General features: G+C 43.2%; 1 protein-coding gene across 7 annotated transcripts in view; it reads left to right on the top strand.

Annotated features, from left to right (window-relative positions):
* Positions 1-23,551, top strand: part of Sipa1l1 (signal-induced proliferation-associated 1 like 1) — a 362,523-nt gene that overhangs the window by 233,937 nt on the left and 105,035 nt on the right. For all 7 annotated transcript variants that reach the window (XR_264641.2, XM_005409446.2, XM_005409450.2 and 4 more), the window contains 2 exons: positions 14,926-15,056; positions 19,427-19,615. Coding sequence is in view for 6 of the 7 variants with exons in the window: in XM_005409446.2 (XP_005409503.1) it covers positions 14,926-15,056; positions 19,427-19,615 (320 nt within the window). In the remaining variant the exon portion in view is untranslated. The remainder of the gene's footprint in view (positions 1-14,925; positions 15,057-19,426; positions 19,616-23,551) is intronic.

Raw genomic sequence — 23,551 nt, 5'->3', positions numbered from 1 at the left:
GAATTGTCATAACTAAGATGAGTAGGTTAACTCGTTTTCCCTCACTAGAACCTTAAAGGAAGTCCTCTTGTTGAAGGGGCTCAGCTGGCTTGGGTGGCGTTTACCCTCGCAGCCTGGCACCCACCACGCTCTCTTCATCTCTAGTTTCTGTAGCATTTAGCAGTGGTCTGACTCCATTGTGGCGAAGGCTCTGCGGGGAAAAGTTACTGAAGTGCATTGCAGCCAACAGTATGTGTAAAGTTTCATCACGTTCAGCTGATAAATATTATACTTTTTATGAACATTATTTTGCAAATACAGACTTTAGAGGACATTTACTTCCAACATATAAGCCAGTGATGCTGAACCTTTCAGAGCTCTCAGCAGGCTGCTGCGTGCCATAGATTCACCACCACTGGTGGAAGCCAAGTCCGTTGCTGGAAAAATGCTGGGGCAATACAGGAACCTTAGTGTTTGGACTTACTGCCACAGGCACCGTGCCGCTAACGCTCCTGCTCCCCATTCTTCCTCTTGCCATCATCTCTCTTTTCTAGTGTGTGTGTGTGAGTGTGTGAGAGAGAGAGAGACAGAGGGACAGAGAGAGACAGGGGGGGGGAGAGACATGACTTTTACCCCGGATGAAATGACAGTAGCAACATAGCCCGCATTTATGGTATTACTGCTTTTTGTTTTATGTAGACCTCCTGCTTAATGCTCAGAGACATCACTGTGAACCTGTCACCAGGGTCAGAATTTCAGTGGTATGACTGCAGCTTCCTTGGGGAGACACACACTAGGCAGTAGGGAATTCATTCGAACCTGGTCATCTTAGGAGCGTATGTATTTTGTTTTTAGTTTTTATTTAGTCACCACGATCGAAGTACCAAGGCGATTTCTAAGTGGACAGTCCCACACTGCAGAGTAATTAGTCTTGCTTAGAGCTAGCGTGGGTTGTTGCCTAGCCATGACTTGCCTCATTTTCTTTAGCCCCCCAGGACTTTTTCAGCTTTTCACCAAATGTGCAATTATCTATGAGACACATTCTTAAAAATTTTTTAATGTTTAGTACCATGTTTGCAGTACTGTAATGATCACATTCGTTGCGGGACTTTGGGACATGTGTGTAATACGTCTAAATTCTGTGAGGCATACTCTTAAAGCTCATTCAGAGGCATGCGTTCAGGAAAGACAGAGCAGCCTGTAGCTTGCCTTGGCAGTGGCATTGGTTGCTCCACTGCTCAGCAGTGTGGGTAGGCTTATCTGTGCGCGTGGGGGGGTACTGTTCTCGGTCGGGTTGCTGGATTCTGTCTCCCAGTAGCTAGGAGAAACTGCTATAATAGTCCGGAGCTCAGCTAAGAATATTGCCCACTTCTGCAGAGAGGAAAAACTAACGCTTGTGCGTTGAATCATTCCGGTCACTCTAAACCACCGGATCCTATTCCTGCTGCTCGCCTTCCTCCTCCTGGCCCCCTCCCTCTGCACACGCATGAGGCTCAGCGGTATGGCTGACACCAGGAGTCCAGGTTGGGAAGGCATGTTGGGTGTCCGCTGCCACTGTGAAGTCATTTTCTTGCTCTGCCGCTCCTTGTGTGGTAATCAGCCATCCTCGCCACTCTCCCCTTAGAACATTGCACGTCGCCTCACGTGTGTAGAGTGACAGTTTCAGCACTCGGATGCATTCTCAGTTTCGCTATCGAGCAGTTCTTCAAATTCGAGTCTGTTAAGTGAGCCTCATTAGCAGCTATTGCAAGTTTTAGTGGATTATTTTATAGTACAGAGTATATCAGAAAGCACAGGCAAGTAGAAAGCGATCTTCCTAGACTGAGCCCCCGCAGCCACGCTCACTTCAAACTCCTGGCTGCGGCCTGTAATAGTAGATTGACAGTTAAAAGCATACCACTCTAAAATAATCTCTTCTGCAAAGTACCTCCTTTCCCTAGAATGTAAGCTTTCGTTCTCACAGTGCTTGTGTATATAGATACGTACGTTACGGATGAGGTGTGAGCGTCTGCAGATCTGATGTCCAGGTAATTAACCGACCGTGACATGGCCGCAGCTGCACTGTGCCGGGTGTCTGCTTACATAACGGTGAGTAGAGGGCTCGAGCTTAGGTCTTGTTCTCCATGTGGACTTCCGTGTTGTTTCCATAAAGAGGCGAGTGAAGAAAGCACGCCAGTGTAGCCAGCGTGTCTTTTTGTTTTGAACCCTCACCAAAAGTGGCCGGACCTGGACCGTGACTCCCCCAGTTGTCTGTGGGGTACTAAATAAGGCAAGGGTCATGAATGCAACATTTAAAATCTAACAAATCTTCATTTTATTTTTTCCCACATTTTTTGTTAGTACATGTTGATTATACAGATTAATAAGTATTATCTTGGCTGATCTGTACATGCGTATAATAAACTTTTTAATCATTCTCTCCACCCCAGTTTCACATGTTCATGGGGGGCAATGTATATAAGTACTTTGATCATATTCATACGTCATGTTACCTACCCTTGCCCTACCTCTTTTTCTCCCATGTCCCCATGGAGGAAACATCTTAAATGGGGTCATCCTAATAGCTGAAGCAATGCCTTACTTCAGGGAAAAAGAAAAAAAATCTCCAGGGAATACCTGGTGATACATAGCTAAGTGCATTTCTAAAAATTTTTGCTTATTTTTTCTTTTTAAAAAAATCCTTCTAGCCAGGCATGATGGTGCACGCCTGTAATTCCAGCAGTTAGGAGGCTGAGGCAGGAGGATTACCATGAGTTCAAGGTCAGCCTGGGTTGCATAGTGAGTTCAAGGCTGGTCTGAACTACATAGGGAGAGCCTGTCTCAAAAAGCCAAAAACAACAACAACAAAAACCTTCTAGAAATACAGGAATATTAGGCTTGAGAAAAAAACAATTGGATGCCCTACCATGTAGAATTTTTAAGGATATTTTATACCACATTGGGTTTTCTGACCTGGATAGGTTTCTTTGGGTAAGTGATGAGCTCCATGGAGTACACCTGTCCTCTTGAGCCATGCCTCACTGTATGCTCTTGAACTTAGCAGTTAATTCTTTCAAACTCAGTAGTGAAAGGTTTAATACACACATTGTAATTTATTACTTGAATTGCCCTTTATGGTTTATTAAGATTACATACCTCATTTAAAGGTAGTTCTCTATATATTCCTTCACAGGAAGATTTGAGGCACTGAGTAGGTTGTTCAGAAACGAACCTGGAAATGTGTTTCGCTGCCACCTTTTATTTGAGACGAGGGCTCATGCTGTTGCCCGGGCTGAACTCCTAGGCTCACCTGGTTCTTCCTTCCTCCTTAGCCTTCTGAGGAGCATGCGCTGCTGAACCCAGTGCTCTTCTAACTGCTCAGGGTTGACAGGCCGTTAGGTGTTCAGGTCTTGCATGTTTGCTCCTTTGAAAATGAACTTCCTCGCTTTGCTATGGTGTCAAGGCCCGGGTTGTTAAGTTGGTCCATAAGGCACATGGTGCCTGAGCCACCTCAGTTCAGAGCGTTGTGGGAGCGGTCAGACAGGCGTGGGCTTCTGCTGTTCCTCCACGTGCTTTATTTGAAAATGAAAATAGACTGTCAGAGCGTCACTGGACTTTGAGATCATCAGGGGTTGTTTTGTTTGTTTTTGTAGGGTATGTATGTATGTATGTATGCATTTATTTATTTATTTTCTTGTTGAGACAGGGTCTCCCTGTGCAGTTCTGGCTAGTCTTGAACTTACTTTGTAGCCCAGGCTGATCTCAAACTCACAATGATCCTCCTGCCTCAGCCACCCGGGTGCTGGGATTACAGGCATGTGCCCCCATGCCTGGCTCTGTTTTTCTAGTTTTTGAAACAGAATCTCGTTGTGTAGTCCAGGCTGTTCTTGAACTCACTATGTAGTCTAGGGTGCCCTTGAACGCTTGGTGATCCGCCTGCCTCAGCCTCCTGAGTACTGAGACTACAGGGGTGTACCACCATGTCTAGCAAGATCAGCTTTTTTTTTTTTTTTTAAGGATCCAATTATAAAAAGTGGAGTTTGTTTTGCGATAAAACTAGTGATGAAAATATGGCCCATGGCTCCTGTAGGTTTTCAGGTGAGAAAGTTATTTTAGAAGCTAATGGTAGAAATTGTTCTCTGGGAACTAGCAGCATGTTTCCCTTTCTATTGGTCAGGTTATTTGTGTGTGTTTTGCTTCCTGTACTTACTATTTTATGTCAATTCCCAACCAAGAATTAAGTTTTATGTTCAGCCCTACAACCTTCATAACATATTTGCTTCCACATTTGTCTTTTATTTTCTTGTTCTATTAGTATGATTTATGTGTGGTTTATAATTAATGGCCTCAAAAATCCTTTCCGAGAAGACGTTGAGTTACATTTATATACCGTGAAGTACTTCCCGGCTTTTCCCTCGGTCCTAGCCGTGTTGCTCACAGCTGTTAGCAGCCTCGCTCTGGATGGCTGTCTAGTCACCATCTGTAATGCGTGGGCAGACCTGTAGGCTTCCCCGTTTTCCTGTCTTAGCACTGCTGTCCTGTAAACGCCACCACTGGTGTGGGGTGCTTAGATTGGAAACACTGGAGCGTCTCTGATACCTCCATTGTACCCAGCCTCCATCAGTTGGGAAGACCTCTCGAGTCTGCCTATGAATTGCAGCTAACTTCTTTTCACGATGCCCCATTCTCAATTCTGTATCTGTCAGGTTGCTCAAATGCTAGCAGCAGGTATTTTTAGTCTTTTTAGAAGTTCTCCTGCTCAGAATCCAGCCTGTTGTGTTTGCCAGACAGTCCTTTGTTGAGTCACGTTAACAGACGTGCCAGTTGGGTCATCTGTTAAGATTGAGAGCCTGCGTGTGGTTGGTTGGGGCCTGGTAGTAACACCTGTGAAGCATAAAAGGGGGAAGGAAGCAGAATGTATCAGAGGAAACCTTCAGTCCGTAACCTACATCGGATACCATGAGAAAAAGGGGGAGTGGAGGAGAAGAAGGGTGAAGCAGGGACCCGCAGACCCCCTGGACGCATACTGACAAAACCAGCGTGATGAAGCAAAGGTGAGCCTGAGGGAGACCACCGACGGAGGAATATGGCCGGGCTCTGCTAACCCCCACCCCAGCCTGGTGCTCCCTGACCAGAGGCGGCTCAGGAGTGCAGCTGAGCTCCACGACGGCAGCAGACCCTAGGGCACTGCAGCCAGAGACTCTGGACTCGTCGCATCCTTTGTGGCCGCAGGGCTTGCAAGTCCTTCCCGGGAGGTCAGAGTGCTCGCTGCGCTTCCTTGGCTGCCACGCGTGGTGAGTGTTGCAGCATTCCTGCACAGTTGCAGGCCCTAATAAGCAAAACAGACCACCCCTGTGGAGCTTGCCTTCTAGGGGAGGGAAATGGACAGTAAACAAAACTCCAGACACAAGCATAAATTTCAGTACTTTTACTTATATTCTTCCGTATCTTTCCACATGCACACACATTTGTTGTCCCTTTTTCCTGTTGACAGTATTACCCTGAAAGGTTTACAGGTGCACTGTTACTCATTTATTCACGTGGTCCCACCACACCTAATAGCTGTTTTGTGCCGGATACGGTGCCTGGGAGGAAAACCGAAGCCCATGCACGAGCGCCTTCACAGTGTTTACAGTGTGCAGGGGTTTTTTTTTTTGAGACAAGGTCTCACTATGTAGTTCGGGCTAGTTTTGAAGTCACTGTGTGGCCCAGGCTGGCCTTGAACTTGCACCAGTCCTCCGACCTCAGCCTCCCGAGTGCGGGTGCTACAGGTGTGCACCAGCAGGCCTGGCCTACAGTATGCGGTTTATTGCTGTGAAGGCGAAAGACAAGCTATTGAACATTAATTTTTTCTTAGAAAAGTCTAGAATCTCTTTGCTCTGCCTGGAACTAAACTGACTTAGATGGTAGAATTCTTGGATTTAGCCTCCATTATTTCCCTATTTTTAAATTTTAAAGAGAAAAAACTAAAGATAATAAAACGGTTTCAAAACAAGCTAATAGGAGAGTAACAATAATTAATATATTGCGTATTGTTATCTTCGTAGTAGTTACTCAGACTATAAGATACAGGCATGAAATCTTGTCTAAACAATAGTAGCACAAACCTTGTCCGTGAGCTAAGAGAAACTAGCTGTGTAACGATCGTAACTATCTATCGTATAAATATGTATTTTTTTCCCTTCCTTTCCCCTTTCCCCATCATAGCTTGTATTTTCTTTTGAACGGATTCTTCCTAACTCACAGTGTCTATTGTTCATTTTGGATCTTATTGACGCTTTCAGTTTCTCAAGACTAGTGAGACAATACGATGTTTACACATGGATTATTTCCTTTTTAAATTTCAGCTTTTTGAATTGTTGTCATACACAGTGCTCATCAATTTTATCTTCTGGGCAAGAGATGTGTACATAGCTTTCTATGTTCTAGTATTCAGTCTTTTCACTAGGTTAATTTTCAGCAGTCATATTTTTATTACCTCAAAGCCTGTTATTTTTGTTTTCCTATAGTTGTTTTTCATAGTAGCCTTTCCCTACTATATAGGCTGTCTTTTTCTACTGATACTAATTTAGAAACTTTGTTCTAAATTCTTTTCCCTGAACGATCTGTGTCCTCCGGTTGTATCATGCCCCGCCCCAGCTGCCTGCTGTTTTCCTTTAGTTGTGAAGCGTTCCTGACCCTGACTTGGCGATGGCTTGACTTCCCTGAGGCTCTGGGATCCCTTCCCCGCTGGCCTCCTCTGACACAGTAGGGCTGAGGCACTTGAGGAGAGAGACCATAGGTGAAGGGCTTCAGTAAATGTTTCACAAATGAGGGAGTCTTCTGGGCTGATGGAAAGTATAAAATGTGTTGATTACAGCGTGGCACAAGCCCCTGTTTTCAGTTCTGGAGATTGAGGCAAGAGGTTTGCAAGTTTGAGACCAGTCTGGACACATAGTGCGATGCTGCCCGCAACACTGTCCTCCCCGGAAAAAAAGAAGAAGGACATTCATATTTTTGGGTTGAGGAGCCGCTGTGTCTTGTATTTATAGCATCAGGGAGGGAGAAGTCCGGGCCGTGGACGTTGTGTCACAGTCCAGACCCCAGATAGCGCTCCGCAGTTCTTTTCTACTCTGCAGGAAATGAGACCACGAACAAGTTCCTGTGTGACTGCGGCGGTTTTGTGGAGATTAACCAAGACCACCAGCTGATCCCGGCAGACACAAAGCTCCTTTAATGATTGTGATTCTTACTTTTGTAAACTATAGCAGATACAACAGATGATACGTTTAAGACTGTGAAAAAGACGGGGCATGGTGCTACATCCCTGTAATCCCAGCACTCGGAAGGCTGAGGCAGGAGGATCATTGGGTGTTCGAGACCAGCCTGGGCAAAGTGAGCTCAAGGCCAGCCTGGACTGCATAGCGAGACCCTGTCTCAAAAAGACTGTGTGGTTCTCTTGACTGCTCCAAGTATCCACGTTTTTTGTTTGTGAACACTCATTCTAGATCACTAACAACGTGTTTTTGTTGTTTGTTTTGTGGTGCCGGGGGTCTTGCAGTGCCTCACATGCTAGGCAAGCCTTCTACTGCTGAGCCATACCATTCTTCGTACTTCTTTCTTCAGCCATCCGGATGCACTTTATTCATGTTAACATAACTCCATAATGAAGTTTCCCCTTTTTTGGGCAAGTTAAAGGGTTCGTTAGGGCTCAAATGCCATTTTTGTTTGTTTTTTCTTTTTGAGACAGGGTCTCACTCTGTAGGCCACCCTGGCCTTGAACTCAGAGCAGTCCTCCCGCCTCAGCTTCCCAAGTGCTGGGATTACAGGCTTGCGCCACCATGTCCATCGTAACTGCCGTTCTCAACCCCAAAGCCGTGCCGTTTTGCAAGTAGGCCAGCCCACTTTTTAAAAGTTATTTATAGAAAGAAGTTTCACTTCAGAACCCTAAGCACTTTGTAAGTATCCGCAATTACTCTTACGCAACAATAATTATCAGCCTAGTGCAGGGATTTGGGCCAGAATTTGGGCATGTGGCCAGTCCTGTGTAAATGTCCCCATCCATTACCCTGACCTGCTTTTGATTATGGTGCAAAATCTTAAGCTGTTTAGTTCTTGGAACCTCAGCCTTTAAAATTAGGATGAGCCCTCCGAGTCCAGAGACTGAGAATCTCTGAGTGTTTTGGTTCCAGGAAAGTCATTTAGTGAATGGCCTTTTATTACCTTCTTTGGGGCAAACCTAAGAGTATGTATGTGTGTGTAACTGAATCCAGCACCTTCACACGGAATTACACCCAGAGCTCGCCCTTCCTTCCTGCCTTCCTCCCTCCCTCCCTCCCTCTCTCCCTCCCTCCTTCCTTCCTTCCTTCCTTCTTTTCGAAGTAGTCTTGATAAGTCACTGAGTTGCCCAGCCAGGGCTCAAACTTGTGCCTCCCAGGGTAGCACTGGAATCACAGTTGTGCACCACCACCCCTGTCTACCTAGCTTTCAGTTTTTTGCAATTTTCTTCTTTTTTTTTAATTAATACATAATGATTACATTCTGTGTAGGGAGTTGGTACACACACATGACACATCTTCATCTCTTTCCCCTTCCCTCACTCCAAAGCTGAATTTTTTTTGTTGTTGTCCTTTAATATAATATATAGTTATAATGAAATGTAGTAAGTTGCACAAAAATAAAAAGTATTGGAACCCAGTAGGAGAGAGAGAGAGTTTCACAGAAACTTGTGCTATGGGTGAGCAGGCTTTCTGCTTTCATCCAAATTCTGTTTTAGTGGAAATACTGAGTCAGAGTTCCTATCTATTACTTACACTGACAGTGGTATACTTATGTCTCACCAAATAGATGGTTTTAACAAAAAATAGTTTCAAATATGAAACATGGTGAAATAATTGTAACAAGCTGGTAGCATCGTCACTATTCCACTCTTTGGTCTGCTGATGTAATAAGACTCAAATGTGTCAACTTACTGCTTGTAGTTTAGCATTCCTTTTCTGCAGTACTTAACTTTCTTCTAGAGAAAGTGGAAGAGCTCTTATTTTTCCTTCTGTATAGTTAATTAGGGTAACGCTAAGATTAGGGTGTGAATATTTTTGTGACTCTAACGTATACGCCATATTGCTTTCTAAATGGTTGCTACCAACCCGGAGTGCTGCTTGCAGTGCATAAATCCATTACAGCTCTACTAAGGGCTGCTGTCCTCATTTCTGAAGAACTGTTTCTAATTGTGGTAGGCATGAGGTAGCAGCTAAGTTTTGCTTGCTTTATGCTTGTGTTTATGGTGTTTCTTTTCCCTATTTAAAGTTGTAATTGTACAGAAGTATTTTAGCCACAAATTTAACTGATACATTATTTTAAAATGAAAGTGTATTTTTGCTGTTTGTACTTACATTCAGTCTAGATTATGCTCATGTCCCTGGGGAAATGTACAGTAAAATATTAATATTTAGTTTATAAGTATCATGAAGACCAGTATAAGCAATTCAGAAACTGCTCCTTGAATCCTGTAACTCATGTGACTATATTTTATTTTTCTCTTTTACATTTAAAATGCCAACCTTAAGGTTTTTCTTGCCTGTGTACATGTGTATGTATAGCTTATAAGCAGCAATCTGTATCTGAACTAATTATGTGGAGGTATGAACTATTAAATATGTCCCCCCTTTAAGAATGTGCAATTTTTTATTATTGTTGTGAATATATCAGATAAAAATGTAGCTACTTTTAGGAACTATTACAGTAATGACAGAACGCTTTATCGGTACTCTTTGTGCCGTCCTAGTTCGGCCTCAGACTGGAGCTAATAGGAAGACCAGGTGTTCGCTGTGTGTGACCAGTGGATCTGGGGGAGGAATAAGCCACATATGGATGCAACATTAATATCTCTCCCTTCAACACAGAAAAGCACTGGCTATATAGCACATCAGGCAGGATCATCATATGTGATCTGATGAGACAAACAGTGTATCCCTTCAGTCAATAAATTTTATTTTACTATTTTTATTCTTAATAAAATTTCAGGAGCTTTTGGTAACACAATGATAGGTAAAATTGTGGAGCAAAAGAGCTTTGAAGTCAGCAGGTGAAATGTTGTTTAAATTTTGTTACTATCATATGGCTGGTGATGCATCATCTCTAAACCATAGTCACCTCGTTTATTAAAAAAAAGGAGGGAAATACCTATGGTCAGGTGAAAATTAGGGTGTTTGGCAAAGTGTTTTTGCTTTGTGCACTGTATTATTCTAATATAGTGGATTGCAGCGTTAATTTTTGGCATTCTGGAGTGTTCAGCTCTAAAACGTTACTATGTTTGGTGGTGTAGTACCTGTATTTGAATTCATCCATCGTCCGCTTTACCCATCTCATTTCTTCCTCTTTTCTTCTTCTGGATCTTCCTCATTCTGAATTTCCTCATCAGAGTCTTCCTTGCCGTTCTTTAACACTCTTCATCCGTAACTCCCCCGTTCTTGTTTCCCTCCCCCTCTAATTTTTTCACCCTGAAAGAAAGACAACGCTGGCTGTGGATCTGACTGGAAGAGCTCCCTGCAATGGATACCTGTCTCCGCTAGCCAGGAGTGGAGGTGGATGGATGGGATGGTAGGAGGGAAACACGCGGTATCAGGCAGGAATAGAAGCACTGCCCAGAGGTCAGAGCACTGAGATAAAGTTACATTACAGCATGGCAGTGGCGTCAAAGGATAGACAGAGCGAAGTGTGGCCGGAAGAACCAGGTCATGGATGTAAACTCTGACTGATTTGTCCTGAGATCAGAATCTAAAGACTCTAAAGGTGACTTTGTGAACTTCACTCTTCCGGACTGGAAGGGCATACACACCACTGGATTTTGAGTTGGATAAAATAGGGTTCGTGTCAAAGATTTTTTTTTTTCCTGTCTTTTCATAATCCTTAAGAGCAGAAAAACACACTGGACGAAAACAAGGCTTTCATTGTGAGAACAATTTTTACTGAAATTGAAAGACTTTTAGAACAAGTAAAATCTGATTGTGATAGTAGTAAATGTAACATGGGAAGCAGAACCAGAGTCTCCATCTGCGCCAGGGGAACTGATGTGGATGAAGACTGGCTAGAAATGCTGTTTTAGATATAATAATAGAGCTGGTTTTCAATTGGAAAAAAACTCAATGTTTCCACAGACACAGACATTCAAAAAACGTCTTTCCAGCATTAGCAATCCGGCTATGAGTTTTGTAGACTGATTCTCAAGAATGCATATGAAGGTAATTTATAAGTATCTCATTACTTTTCTCTCACCTCAAAAATATATTATTTTTGTAGCTGGGAAAAATGGCACAAAAATACCAGGTTTTGATTATGATCCTAAAAAAAGAATGATCATTAATTTTATAGTTTTTATTAACCAAATAGTCTTCATGCTCAGTCTTTAATTTTATTTTATGTAGGTGTTTATTTTTAAAATCACACTTAATTTTATCTGCAGAGTAATTCTAAAATGACTGGTTTTATATTTGTACAAATCTATTTTTTAGTATAGTTCTCAAATTTTTGTGTTTGCCGTATAGTAAACATTTGGTTTCAGTGATTCATGCTAGGAATTCTTAACATGTTTAAGTAAAGTATCGGTATTGCTCTGCAAAGTAAACATTTCCATTTTGTGCCAGTGTAGTCATGGTAGCCTAAGCAGTGCTTGAGACGATCCGTAAAAGATGAGAGGAGTCCTCAGATGAAGAAGAGTTGTGGGAAGCATGTGGTAGGCAGAATTTTTCACATGAGAACGTGCACAGTGAGTTTGCACATCTGGAAGAGCAGGCGAGTTTAGTGGAGGGGTGAGGAAAAGGGTGGAGTGGGGGTGCAGTGACAGATGGTAACAGACTGCAAAAACCTTTGGGAATCCAGAAAAGGATTGTAAATGTAGTGCTGACCAGTCAGATTTGCATGTTGAAGGGTCATCAGACTGATACGTGAACATGTTAGATTACAGCAAGCTAGTTATTACATTCAAATGAGTGGGATAAGTCAGAGATAGTAGGTTGGATTTAAAAAATAGATTTTTTTTTTTTTTAATGGTACCGGGGACTGAACTCATGACTTTGCGCTTGCCAGGCAGGCGCTTATGCCACTGAGCTGTATCCCCAGCCCTAAAAAATAGATTTGAGAGATAGTTAGGAAGTAGCACTCACAGGCCATGGCGGTGGATCTTGCCTGAGCATCAGTGTGAAGATGGGACAGAGGCCGAAGGAAGGGAGGCTGAATAGATGGGAAGATGATGGCTTCGCTTTTGCGGACACCGTGGGACAGAGCTCCATCAGGTGGATGGAGAGACTTACAGAAGTCTGGAGGGTACATGGGCATTGTAGAACGCGGTCAGCATCAGGATGGCGGTTGAATTCCGAGAGCGGACGGAACACAGTGTGGTTCAGGAGAACCAGGAGAGGGTGATGGCACAGGTATCAGGACTAAGAGTGTCTCTAGAAAAGTCAGTCATTGCCGGTGCTAGAAGTGAGGGGTAGTTTTGAGTAAGGTAAGGACCAAAAGCACCATTCGTTTTAATTTGAAAGTTGTCACTGGGGACCCATGCACTGAAAGGCAACTCTTTCAGAGGTTCCCCAGTGGAGGAAAGGAAAGGAAAGATAACTGTTTTGTTCTGAAGAGCGATGAGGAGTCAAGGGCAAGCTGTGTAGTGGAGAGGAAGGAGACTTCAGCCGAATGGTGGTCACAGTGAGCATGTGAAGGGCGAAGTTGGAGAGGACAGCCGAGGCCTCGTTCCTGGAAAGGCAGAATGAACAGAGACCCGATTGTCGTGGGGATGAGGCTTTGTTTTACAGGAAGGAGGAAGCAAGTCTGGCTGCAGGTAAATTTGTGTGCGTGGTGCTGGGGAGTGGGGGAGTTTGCCTCCGAACTGGCCTATTTTCCCTGTGATGTAGACAACATTGTCATTAGCTGAGGAGAAAGTGGACGTGAGGGTGTTGAAGGAGAATAGAGAGTGTTTGGAAGATCAGCTCTGCAGAAGCAGAGAAAGTGAGGTACGCAGGAGACGCTTGAGGACCAGAATGAGTTGAGTTTATTGGTGAATCAGTAACAGCCCTGTGTTTTGTGAATCTGTCCAGCAGCAGAGCAGCAATTGCACTGCCCTTCTGAGATGCGTGGGGTGTTGTTGGAGCAATTGCTAGTGCTGGGTTTCAGTGGAGGCTGTGAAGTGCAAGGAGCGGCGTAGAATGACTGTGATTCTCACTCATCTTTGATCCGTCCGCTGTTACTCTGTGCTGCTATGTTAAAATTTCCTCCGAGGTTATTGAGGTTTGTTAATTGAAGCTCTTTGCTCCTGAACAAATGGCCCCAGACTGCTGTCTTTTTAAGTTTTTGTCCGCTTTTTTATACTATTTCTGTCTCCCCCCTTTTTGTTTTCTTCCTTGTTGTCAGTTGTTCTATCACATTGCTGTCTGCATGCAAGTCTCTATCAGCCCTACACCCTGGACCTTGTCAGCATCTGGACTTATCACACCTCTGAAATAAAGCTGTGGGCTTGAAGACCTGAGAACCAAGCTTGTTAGAATTGTGTGCAAAGTAAGAGTAAATAACCTGAGTGTGATTCTCATGTGGTGTGCTTTGAGGATGTACATGAGTGTTTGTACATGAATTTTGTGACATTTATCAGGTTGTTTCTCAGTTTTCATATGAGATGCTTGTTGCCTGAATTTCCATTGTGGTTTTTTTTTTCTTATTTTGAATTTCCATGGATTATAATATTCTTAAGAGAGTTTTGATACTTATGATCATAATTGTTATAATCATGCTTTAATACTTGCAAAGAATCTTTATACACGTTATCTAAAATTTTTAAAGTGACATGATTAGATACACTGTGCTTTTATTCTTTATTATTCTCATGGATTTTCAAATACTTGCATATTTTGTATGGAAATAACATGTATTCTCAAATATTTAGGCATTTTGTATGCAAATAATGTACCATTTCACAGCTTGGCCATTTACCATGTCACATGTGAATGAAATAAAACAGTGTGTAAAGACCATATTTTGGAGGTTTGAAAAGTAAGTTATTTACTGACAGTTTTCATTCATTTCTGTGTTGTGTGAACTTTCTCATCGTGAACATCTCATGTGCATATCAACAATTTTAATTTTTAAAAGAAGTACATACTTGGATGCCCGGTAAATATCAGGTTAACAGTTTCTGTAAGTTAATTTAATTTTGATTTCCGTTTTCCTTCTTGTGAGAAGGAGTGCAGACTGCAGGCCTGTCATTTGGAGACCTTTGTGTACCCCCGAGGTTACGCAAAGAGTCAGAGCCTCGGGCAGTTGGGTACGTGGAGAGGTCAGTGACTCTTCAGTCACCTGGCCTAACGGTTACCTCAGAGAAGCCGCGGCTCCCAGCCCGCTCACGCCCCTCAGGTCCTCTAGATTCTCTGGATGCCTTTCTGTGCTCATTGCCTGAGAAACACGAGGCTCCTGCCCCTCTGGCCCCCTGAGGGTCTTTCTTTGAACTTCTCCGCCTGCCTTGGGTTTCCTGGAATCAGAAGGCTGCTGGGTCACTCCCTTCATACCTTGCCCTTCTTCTAACCCAGGATCATCATAACCCGGAGAAGTCTTTCCTCAAACTCTGTACTTGGTAGAGGTAGGATGTTTATTTTAAACAAAAGCTAAAAAGCCTTGCCTCAGATAAGGAAGTGCGTACAGTGCTGCCTGTTACAGTGGTGGCCATAGGGATAAAGCCCAAACATCTTTTAGAAATCACCACAGAGTAGTAAGTCAGAGCGTAGTAAAAGTTTATCAGGCCATTTCTGTTCAGTGCTACCTCCTTTGGAAAGAAACGTGTGCAGCTTTTGTTTTTATGACTCATTGAGGACTGAAAATGTTTGTTAAACTTGTCTACATTTTATTGATAGGGAGGAATTTCTAGAGTGATGATCTCAAATAGTGAGCAGAATCTAACATTTTCAAGTGTTAGTAAATTTTCTAATTATCTTTTATCTTATTTTACCTAAGAACACTGGAACTATTTTGGGGCTGATGAGAACCTTGGTCCAGTGGCTGTGAGCATTCGAAGGGAAAAACCAGAAGAAATGAAAGAAAATGGCTCTCCATACAACTACCGAATAATTTTTAGAACTAGTGAGGTAAGTTGCAAGTGAGAAATATTTTAGGCTTAATGGAAGTGGGACAAAATGGAATAGTAGCCGAGCAGTTGGGTTTCATGGTACATGGTCAGAATTGTCCTTGTGATTTTAAAAAAAAAGTGTCTTCTGTTTCCTCTAGTAGTGAAGGAGGTGGACAAGATGATCAGATCTGGATCCTTCCTTTCAGCCTATCTCTGGAGAGATGCAGTAAGTGAGTGGGAGCTTTGCTTCGCAGAAAGCTGTGCCCAGAAAGTCTGCCCCAGGCGAACTGGAGCTCTCAGAATCCCGCGTGGGATATATTGTATGTCCTGCGCAGGCCGGCTAGAAAGCACTTAGCCGAAAAGATGAGAGATGGCCACCTAAGCTGATTCAGTCTTCCGAACTATTCTTTAGAACATGTCTTGAGCTAAGAAGACAAAGACTTTTCTCCTTCCATCCTCATTTTGCTATACCTAGGATCTGTTTCCCAAGGCCTAGGATGCAGAGTATTTGAACTAGAGGTTAATTGTGAGCGAGCTGGCTCTTTGAGCTCTTTAGGACTATAAATGTACACAATAAGTGAGTGTATTTTAAAATGAAGCTTTAAGGGCCAGTTCAATCCCCAGTTTAAAGAAAAAAAAAAAAAAAGCTCTGGTTAAAAAAGAAAAGGAAAAATAAAGTTGCCAGCAAAGTATTTTTTTTTACCTGTATAATTGTTCCAGTCATCAGTTTATTTCCTCTAAGACCCTAATTCGTTTTAGGATTGTTCTTACGTACTAATACCTAATATTCCCTTGAGAGGTCTAGAAAATAATGGTTTTGAAGCTAAGTGTAAATAGGGCATCTGGCTTTCTTTCCTCCATTGCATGCCAGGCAAGTTCTGTGGGCTGGCTTCATTTAGTAATTGTACCTAAGCCTGAGCTCTGGGGAAATTAAAAATAAGGTTTTTAAGGCAAGACTGTAATATCTAATGTGCTGGTTATGGTGGCCAGGGGAAAACGGAGAGCTCACGTGCTCTCCTGTGCTCTCCTTACGTGTCGGAGCTGGTAGTTGAGCGGCGTGCATTCTTTTTTGAACATGAGCCACACGGAGAGCACCCTGTATTGAGATGGGCTGCTGCCCTTTACCAGCTGCCCGTAGCCGCCGAGCTCTGTGATCCACCCTGATCTCATTTTCAAGGTTGTTTTGTCCTCTCTGTCCTTATCTTTTTCCCTTCCCAAGGCTGTTCCATTTTATTAGTCTTCCTGCATGTCACTGTCCTACTTGTCTTTCATGCCACCGGGGCGGGGGGCGGGGTGTGAATTGAAATTGCCTTACTTGGCACTTTGTCCCTCAGCCCTGCCGTAGTTTCCAAGGCCTGTCCCTCCTCCGCTGGCCTGGGAGGCACTCCTCGCCCTTTAGGGCTGACTTCTGTCTTGAGCTCTGCTGTGGTCTGGGAATGGCATGATTCCTGCCTCTTGCTTCCATTGTTTGCCTTTGTTGCCTCTGCCTGGAGTTTCTCCTTGTACCTCCCTCCAGGGCTCTGGTGATGGGTTGTGCTTTTTCCTGCTGGCCCATTCGGGTGAGTTCTGTTCCTTGGATCCTGGCCCTTAGCCTCTGCTTGACAGGACCACGTCAAATGTTGTTCAGAAAAACCATGGCCATGTTAAGTTCAAATCAATGTTTAGTTCCTGGCAACCCTGGGATTCCCAGTTGTTCCAGCCAGAAACCTCAGTTACTCCACTCACTTCATTTTTCTTCTGAGACAGGGTCTCTCCGTATAGCCCAGGATTCCCTCAGCCTGGCAGTGTAGCTCAGGCTGGATTCAAGTGCTGGGATTACGGCTGTGTGCCACCATGCCTGGCTCTTAAAGCTGGTTTGACTCGCGCTGTCCTTGTCCTCCCATTTTTCTCAAGTCTGGTCTGTCAGCCGCCCTTCTCAGTTTGGTCTGCAGAGTACTCCTTCCAGCAGCCACTTCTGCTGAGCCTGGGCTTGGGCCTGGCCTGGCCTTGCTCTGAAACTCGTCTGCCTCAGCTCTAAAGCCCTCCATCCTTTGGGCCCAGCAGATCTCTTCGAAATGTGATCTAGATCTCCTCATTCCTTTTCGAATCCTGTAAGAGTTCTCCATATCCGTCGAGTAAAAGCCGCTGTCCTTGCTGGCCTGAGTAAGATCTCGCGTATCTGCTCCAGCTACCTGTCCATCCTCAACTTTGGTGCCCTGGTGGCACAGTCTTTTCCAGAGACGCCGGCCTCCTTCTCCTTAGGACTCCTCTGCCCCAGGACTTGCCAGCCTCTTACCAGCACATCGGTCACCAGGCTCGAGCCCGCTCATTTCTTCCCAGCCTTTACTCAGAAAACCACAGGGCCTTTCCTTGGCCACTGGATCAGTTTTTTCTCTCTCCCTATGTCATATCCACTTCTGTGTTTATTTTTCATGAATATTTAACACTGTCTTACACATTTTGATTATTTTTGGTGTTTGCTTTCTTGTTCTTCCGCTAGAATGTAAGCCCCATAAAGTTGGAAATTTTCGTTTGCCTTGTTCCTTGCTGCATGCTTAATAGCTGAAATAGTGCCTTCTTGGGGCTGGGCTGCAGCTCAGTAGAGCTCTTGCCGAGCATGTACAAGGCCTGGGGTTTCGTCCTTAAGTACACGCCTGAAAAAAGAAAGAGAGGAATAAAATTGCCACTCCCCTCCTCACCCTCCTCCCGCTTCTTCCTGTGCTTTCTCCTCCCGCCCTGGTCAGCGCCCTTCCTTCCAGTGTTTATTTAGTTGCTGCTAGCTTCTGTGTAGTTTTTTTTTCTTTCCAACAAAAATAATCTTTCAATATGTAGTTTAATTTTAATGTCTTTATGTAAGGCTTTTTTAAGAACATTTTGAAAATATTGGTCCTTATCCATAACCACTGGATTTCGTGGAATTGACCGTTTATTTGTTTCCTTGAATAGACCTCAAATACCTCTAGTGCCTCTTCTTGTATTGAGAGTAAGACACTGAAAAATTTTGCTTTTCCTACCCTGCTCTGTCTTGATGCCTGTCAGTCAGCAGATGTTACAGAGTTTACTTCCACGGCAGTCTTCCTTTGGTTTTCATTTCTCTTGCTAATCATGCACCGTGCTTTTTTCTTGCTGTTATCCAAAGACATTTTCAGCCTCCTAACTATGTTCTCCTTTTCCAGTTACTTCTTGCATTTCGTCTTCAGCAAGTTAATTTCTGAAAGTATGGTGTTGTCCCCATCCGCACACACTCTGGGATGCCCCAGGGAGCCAGTGGAGTGCGTCTCCCTCGGTCAGCCGTGCGTCCCCGCCCGTCTTGAGCTCACAGCTTCACCGTTGCTCCTGTAGTCCCCTCTTAAGTCCGGCTATAGCAACCGCTGTGTCCCGCTTTCACCCGATTTTTCCCTGTCTGTACCTTTGCTCCTATTCTGACATTTTCTTTCCATAGAAATTGTTTCTGTCTTCTACAGCTCCTTTCTAATGGCACTCCTCCTTCTCGGACCTCTCCTTATCTCCTGAACCATGAGGATACTTCCTCTGTCTTTGGATTGTCCTGCTTTTGTTGTACCTTCCTTAGTAAGTGTATCTTTCTCCTGTACACTTTGGGTCTGTTTTTTCTCTCTCCCTTACGTGTTTCACATGAATCCCTCAACATGCACTGCTCTGTTAGCTTGGGGAGCAGAACACCTTAGCAGCCTGCAGATTTAATGGAAATGCATTCAGTTTGGTGTCTTTTTCTTATGTCACCAAACAGTATTCAAATTATGTTAACAATTTGACATATGAAAATTTTTAGAAATTAAGATCACTTTAAGCTTCAGGTCTGGTTAACTTTTGTGCAGCAGATAATCATTACATAGAGAAACGTCTTTGCTGAAGTTTGTATTTCCTGATTGGAAGGTATTTTAGGTAATAAGAGAAAATGTAATTTCCAGTTCTGTTGACTGTGGTGCTATATTAAAATCATTGTCCTGTTATAGCAGCACTTGAGGATGTGAACAATTTGTGCTTGTCTGCCCTCTGTTAGGAAATTTAAAGCTTTGTAACGTATAAATGTATTTATTCTTCAAATGTTGTGTGGGATAATTTCCTGGTTAGTATGCTCACTGTGTAGCCGCATAGAAATCTTGTTCCTACTGATCTTTTTTAAAGGACTGTTCCTTGGCACTTAGGTAGGTATCTCTGAAAACTGTATGGTGAGTTCTTTGAATCTGTGTGGATTTTTGAAATTATTGACCTTGTTTCTCATATGCAGTGTCTTAAGTCACCCTCACTCTTTCCCGCTCGCTGGCTTATCCAGCCACAAGCCGTCCGCCAGCTCTGTGAGGAGCCGCAGTCTCGGCCTTCAGTGCCCGTGCCGTGCCCAGCAGTCCCATGCCGCAGGGGGCCTCACGCCAGTCCCTTTCTCTCCTTCAGCTCATGACCCTGCGGGGGTCCGTCCTGGAAGATGCCGTTCCCTCAACGGCGAAGCACTCAACCGCCAGAGGGCTGCCCCTCAAGGAGGTGCTGGAGCACGTGATCCCTGAGCTCAACGTCCAGTGCCTGCGGCTGGCCTTCAACACTCCCAAAGTCACAGAGCAGCTCATGAAACTGGATGAGCAGGGGGTGAGTGCGGCTTGCGGGGAAGCCGTGCCCTGCCGTGTCTTGCTGTGGTTCCAGAGTACAGACAGTCCCCCGCACGCTCAGTGAGCGCTCCCAGTGTCCGGGAGCGCGTCTTAGCAGGGGTGACAGCACTAACAGGCCCAGTGTCATCACGTTGGCAGTGACACAGTAACCATAACGCTGGCACTGACGAGCATGTTTACCAGGCTGTGCTCCAGGCGCCGTAAGCGTGTCACTCTCACGTAATCTCTCGGCGCTAGGAGAGGTGCTGTTGCGGTCCCCATTTTAGAGGTGCAGAGAGACCATGTAATAAATCTGATTTCACACACTGAAGAGTTCTGGAACCAGGGATCAAACATGGTCATCCGCCTCGGAGCCTGTGATACTAGCCAATATTCCACACGAATCTTTTTTGTTTTGTTTTTTTTGTTTGTTTTTCTTCCGGTACCAGGAATCGAACTCACGACCTTGTGCTTGCCAGGCAGGCACTTTGCCGCTGAGCTAAATCCCCAGCCCCCTTCCACACGAATCTTATAAGGTTAAATTTTAGAAGTACCAGCGAAGATGCATCTTAGCCGAGATCTTTATGTATAAAAGTCAGTAACAAAATTAAAACACCAGTTTGTTCTCGCCGTACTTCCCCTTCCCGCATGTGGGGCGCTGCTGTGAGAACAGAGACGCAGGGTGGGGAGGCAAGGTGGTGGGAGAAGTGGGTCGGGAACCTGGGATTGGAAGCTGCCACCGACCGAAGGGTGCTGTCCACGCTCCGCTTGCAGTCATTCCAGCGTGTGCGCTAATCTTACGATACTGCACTGGCATAATCTGACTTCTTTTAGCATTTCATCCACATTGCACCCTGAGAATGGGTAAGAGTACTTCTAACATTCTATTTTAAAAATTCCTCAAAAAAGTAAAATTGGTCCAGTTATTGGGTGTCGTTTTGTGATCAGATTTTGATTTTTTTTCTAAATTTCAAAAATTCCAATTTTATTAAAACTAGTAAGAGCCCCAAAAGTCAGTTTCAAGATTTATATTTTCTTTTTCATTGAGCTAAGGAAAATGTAAAGTGAACTACGAGTTGCATGTAACTTTTTGAATCTTGGCTTTTTCTATCCATTTTGCTTTTCATAATGAACAGCTAGTGTCCATTCTATGTGCATTTTTAAAGGATGCTGTGAATACCCATATTTATAATATAATTTTGAAGCATTTGTATGCTTTCAAAACAAGTGACGCACAAACTTAGCTATTTTGAGGGATGTTTGCCAGTGAATATGCTGGATGTATATTCTGTAAGAAAGAGGAAAATGGTGATTAGGTTAAACTTTATTGATCTAGTCATTTGAATTTTTGTGCTTATCAAGGAGAGTAAGCCCATAGGCATTGATAATATAGTCATACACTAAGCATTCTAAATTTATATTAGAAAAGATGGTTTTGCACAAAGGGAGGTATTTACTGTGATTTTCTCTTGTCTTAAACATTACATTTTAAAAGTGCCTACTCCAGTTGTGGATATTTAATGGAATTTCTGGCATATTTGGTGGTCTTTGATAGTGCTCGTGAAATGTTGGGCTGCCGATGGTGCTGATCTGTGATGGACACTTTATGATCCTGTCAGCACAAGGCAAGACAAGGATAGTATTACAATGAATTTAACTCAAAGTTAAATTTATTTCACTCACAAAATTGGCCATTACTCTGTAACTATGACCTTCCTATTCCTAAAGATACTAAAATAACCCTTCCTTCACAGGTTATTAATGATGCTATATGATGCTTGTTTTCTTTAATTGAAAGTTAAACTTTGGCAATCAGTGATTTTATCCAATTTTGTAAAGATACAGCTATGTCTTGTTACATACAATGTTACTGTTAGGCATTAGTTTTTAACCAGGCAGGAGAGTCTAGAAGTTTAAAACACGCTACCCTCTGTGAGCAGCTACATAGCTGGACCAAAGGGCACCACTGCTCAGCCTCTGTCTGTTTATCTGTGTTCACAGGACTCAAAGCCAGGACTGAGCTGGTATATAACAGGTGATGTGCATATTTCAGCGCAGGAGTCATTTTTTTGGTGGATCTCATTAATGACTTGAAACTATTTTGAGAAATGGGTTGTTTTAGTGTTGTTAGAAATACATATTTTTTAAAAGAAATGCATATAAGTGTACTGCATTACACATATGAATCATTGCAGAGCATTTTTATTTTCCATCTGTGTTATTTGTAAAAATTTTGAGCTTGGTGTATGCTTGTATTTAAAGAGATACATGGCATGATACCTGGAAACTCAGCTCACCAAAAGGAACTTTAAAGGAAATTGAAGGGAGATTGTAATGATGTTTTTTTGGTTTTTTTTTTTTTTTTTTTGAGGCGGGATCTTACCCTGTAGTTCAGGCTGCCCTGGGACTGACTACATAGCCCAGACTGCCTCTAACTTTTGACAGTTCTTTCTCAGCCTCCTGAGTGCTGGTCTTGCAGGCATGCACCATCACACCTTGCTTAATGATTTCTTTAGTAGCTTTTCTACTCTTAAGCGACTTATATAATTGTGACTAGAAAAGGCAGACAGTTTGTTTGCTGGATTATGGCATTGTGCCTTCTAAACCCTTGGTGCTGGGTGTACTCATTTTACCATTATGAAAAGCTGTAACGAACACAAGAAAAAAATTAACCATTTACATGTAAAGTACACAGGAAAGCGTTGCGCATAGATCTAGTCGTGTTCGTTTTGACTCAGCCATGATATGTAGGGGGATGAAGAGGGCGTCGAGTCCTGAGGAAACTCATCGTGGAGATGAGGAAGTGCTCGACGGCTTGTGTAGCTTTCACATTCTTCTCACTCCTTCCTGGGCCTGTCAGTGTGCATTGACATCCATCTGTTCCATTTCCGGTATTCACTGATGTCCTTTTCTGTAACATGAGAAGGGGAAGATAAGCCAAGTTGGCAGTTTGTCCACTCTGAACACTTGAGCCTTGGAAAACCTGGATTAGCTCTGGGTTTAGTTTACCCATCATGTTTTTAGGTCCTCATTTATTAGACCATTGAGAACATCTTTCATTGTAGAAACAAATTAGGTAAGTGTGTGTTTCTCTTACTATTGTGTTCTGAACACTTTACTGGCATCATCCAATGTGATCCTCATAGCAGACCGCTCTAGTTAGCAGGTACTTTACAGTTGAAGGGATTGAGGAATAGAAATTCTCAGGCCATTTTTCTTTCCTCGTTACTTAGTCATCCCAAATGCTGTTAGAAAGTTATACACTACCTTTTTTTTTTTAATTGGCAAAATTTCCTAGACTCTTTCATATTTTGAGTTATTTGATCCTTAAAAACTATGATCTACTGGGTGTGGTTGTGCACACCTATAATCTCAGCACTCAGGAGGCTGAGGCAGGAGGATCGTTGTGATTTTGAAGACCAGCGTGGGCTACAAAGTGAGCTCAAGGCCAGCCTGAACTGCATAGTGAGACCCTGTCTCAAAAAGACCAAAAAAAAACCTATGGACTGAAGTATTAGGAATTTCATTATCTGTTCAAGTAATCTTTTAATTATAGAGCCAGTTCAGTTACTTTTGAATTTGCCATATCTGCCATTTTTCGGTACTCATTTTAAAAACACATACATCTCATCTACTGTGTGCAAGGACAATAAGAAGTTACCATGTCAAGCCCCATCTTAACCTTCCACAGGTTGTGCTCCAGAAATTTACAGTGTGGTCACATGTATCTGAAAGACACATTTATTACTACTGTGTCTAAAATGAAAGAAAATTAAACACTGCAGATTTGCATTTGTTGTATTTATATAATAGATAATTTTTTACTTATTTTCCTTTATAATCTAGAAATTATTAAATGTAAAAATATTCACCAGAGTTTGTGGTAACTGTTCTATACAATATATTCCTGATTATCACACCCCCTTTCAAAATACAT

Source organism: Chinchilla lanigera, unplaced genomic scaffold (assembly GCF_000276665.1).
Source record: "Chinchilla lanigera isolate Chin_1 unplaced genomic scaffold, ChiLan1.0 scaffold00122, whole genome shotgun sequence".
NCBI lineage: Eukaryota > Metazoa > Chordata > Mammalia > Rodentia > Chinchillidae > Chinchilla > Chinchilla lanigera.
The sequence above is the reverse complement of the archived record's forward strand: the minus strand, read 5'-3'. Positions and strand labels throughout refer to the sequence as shown.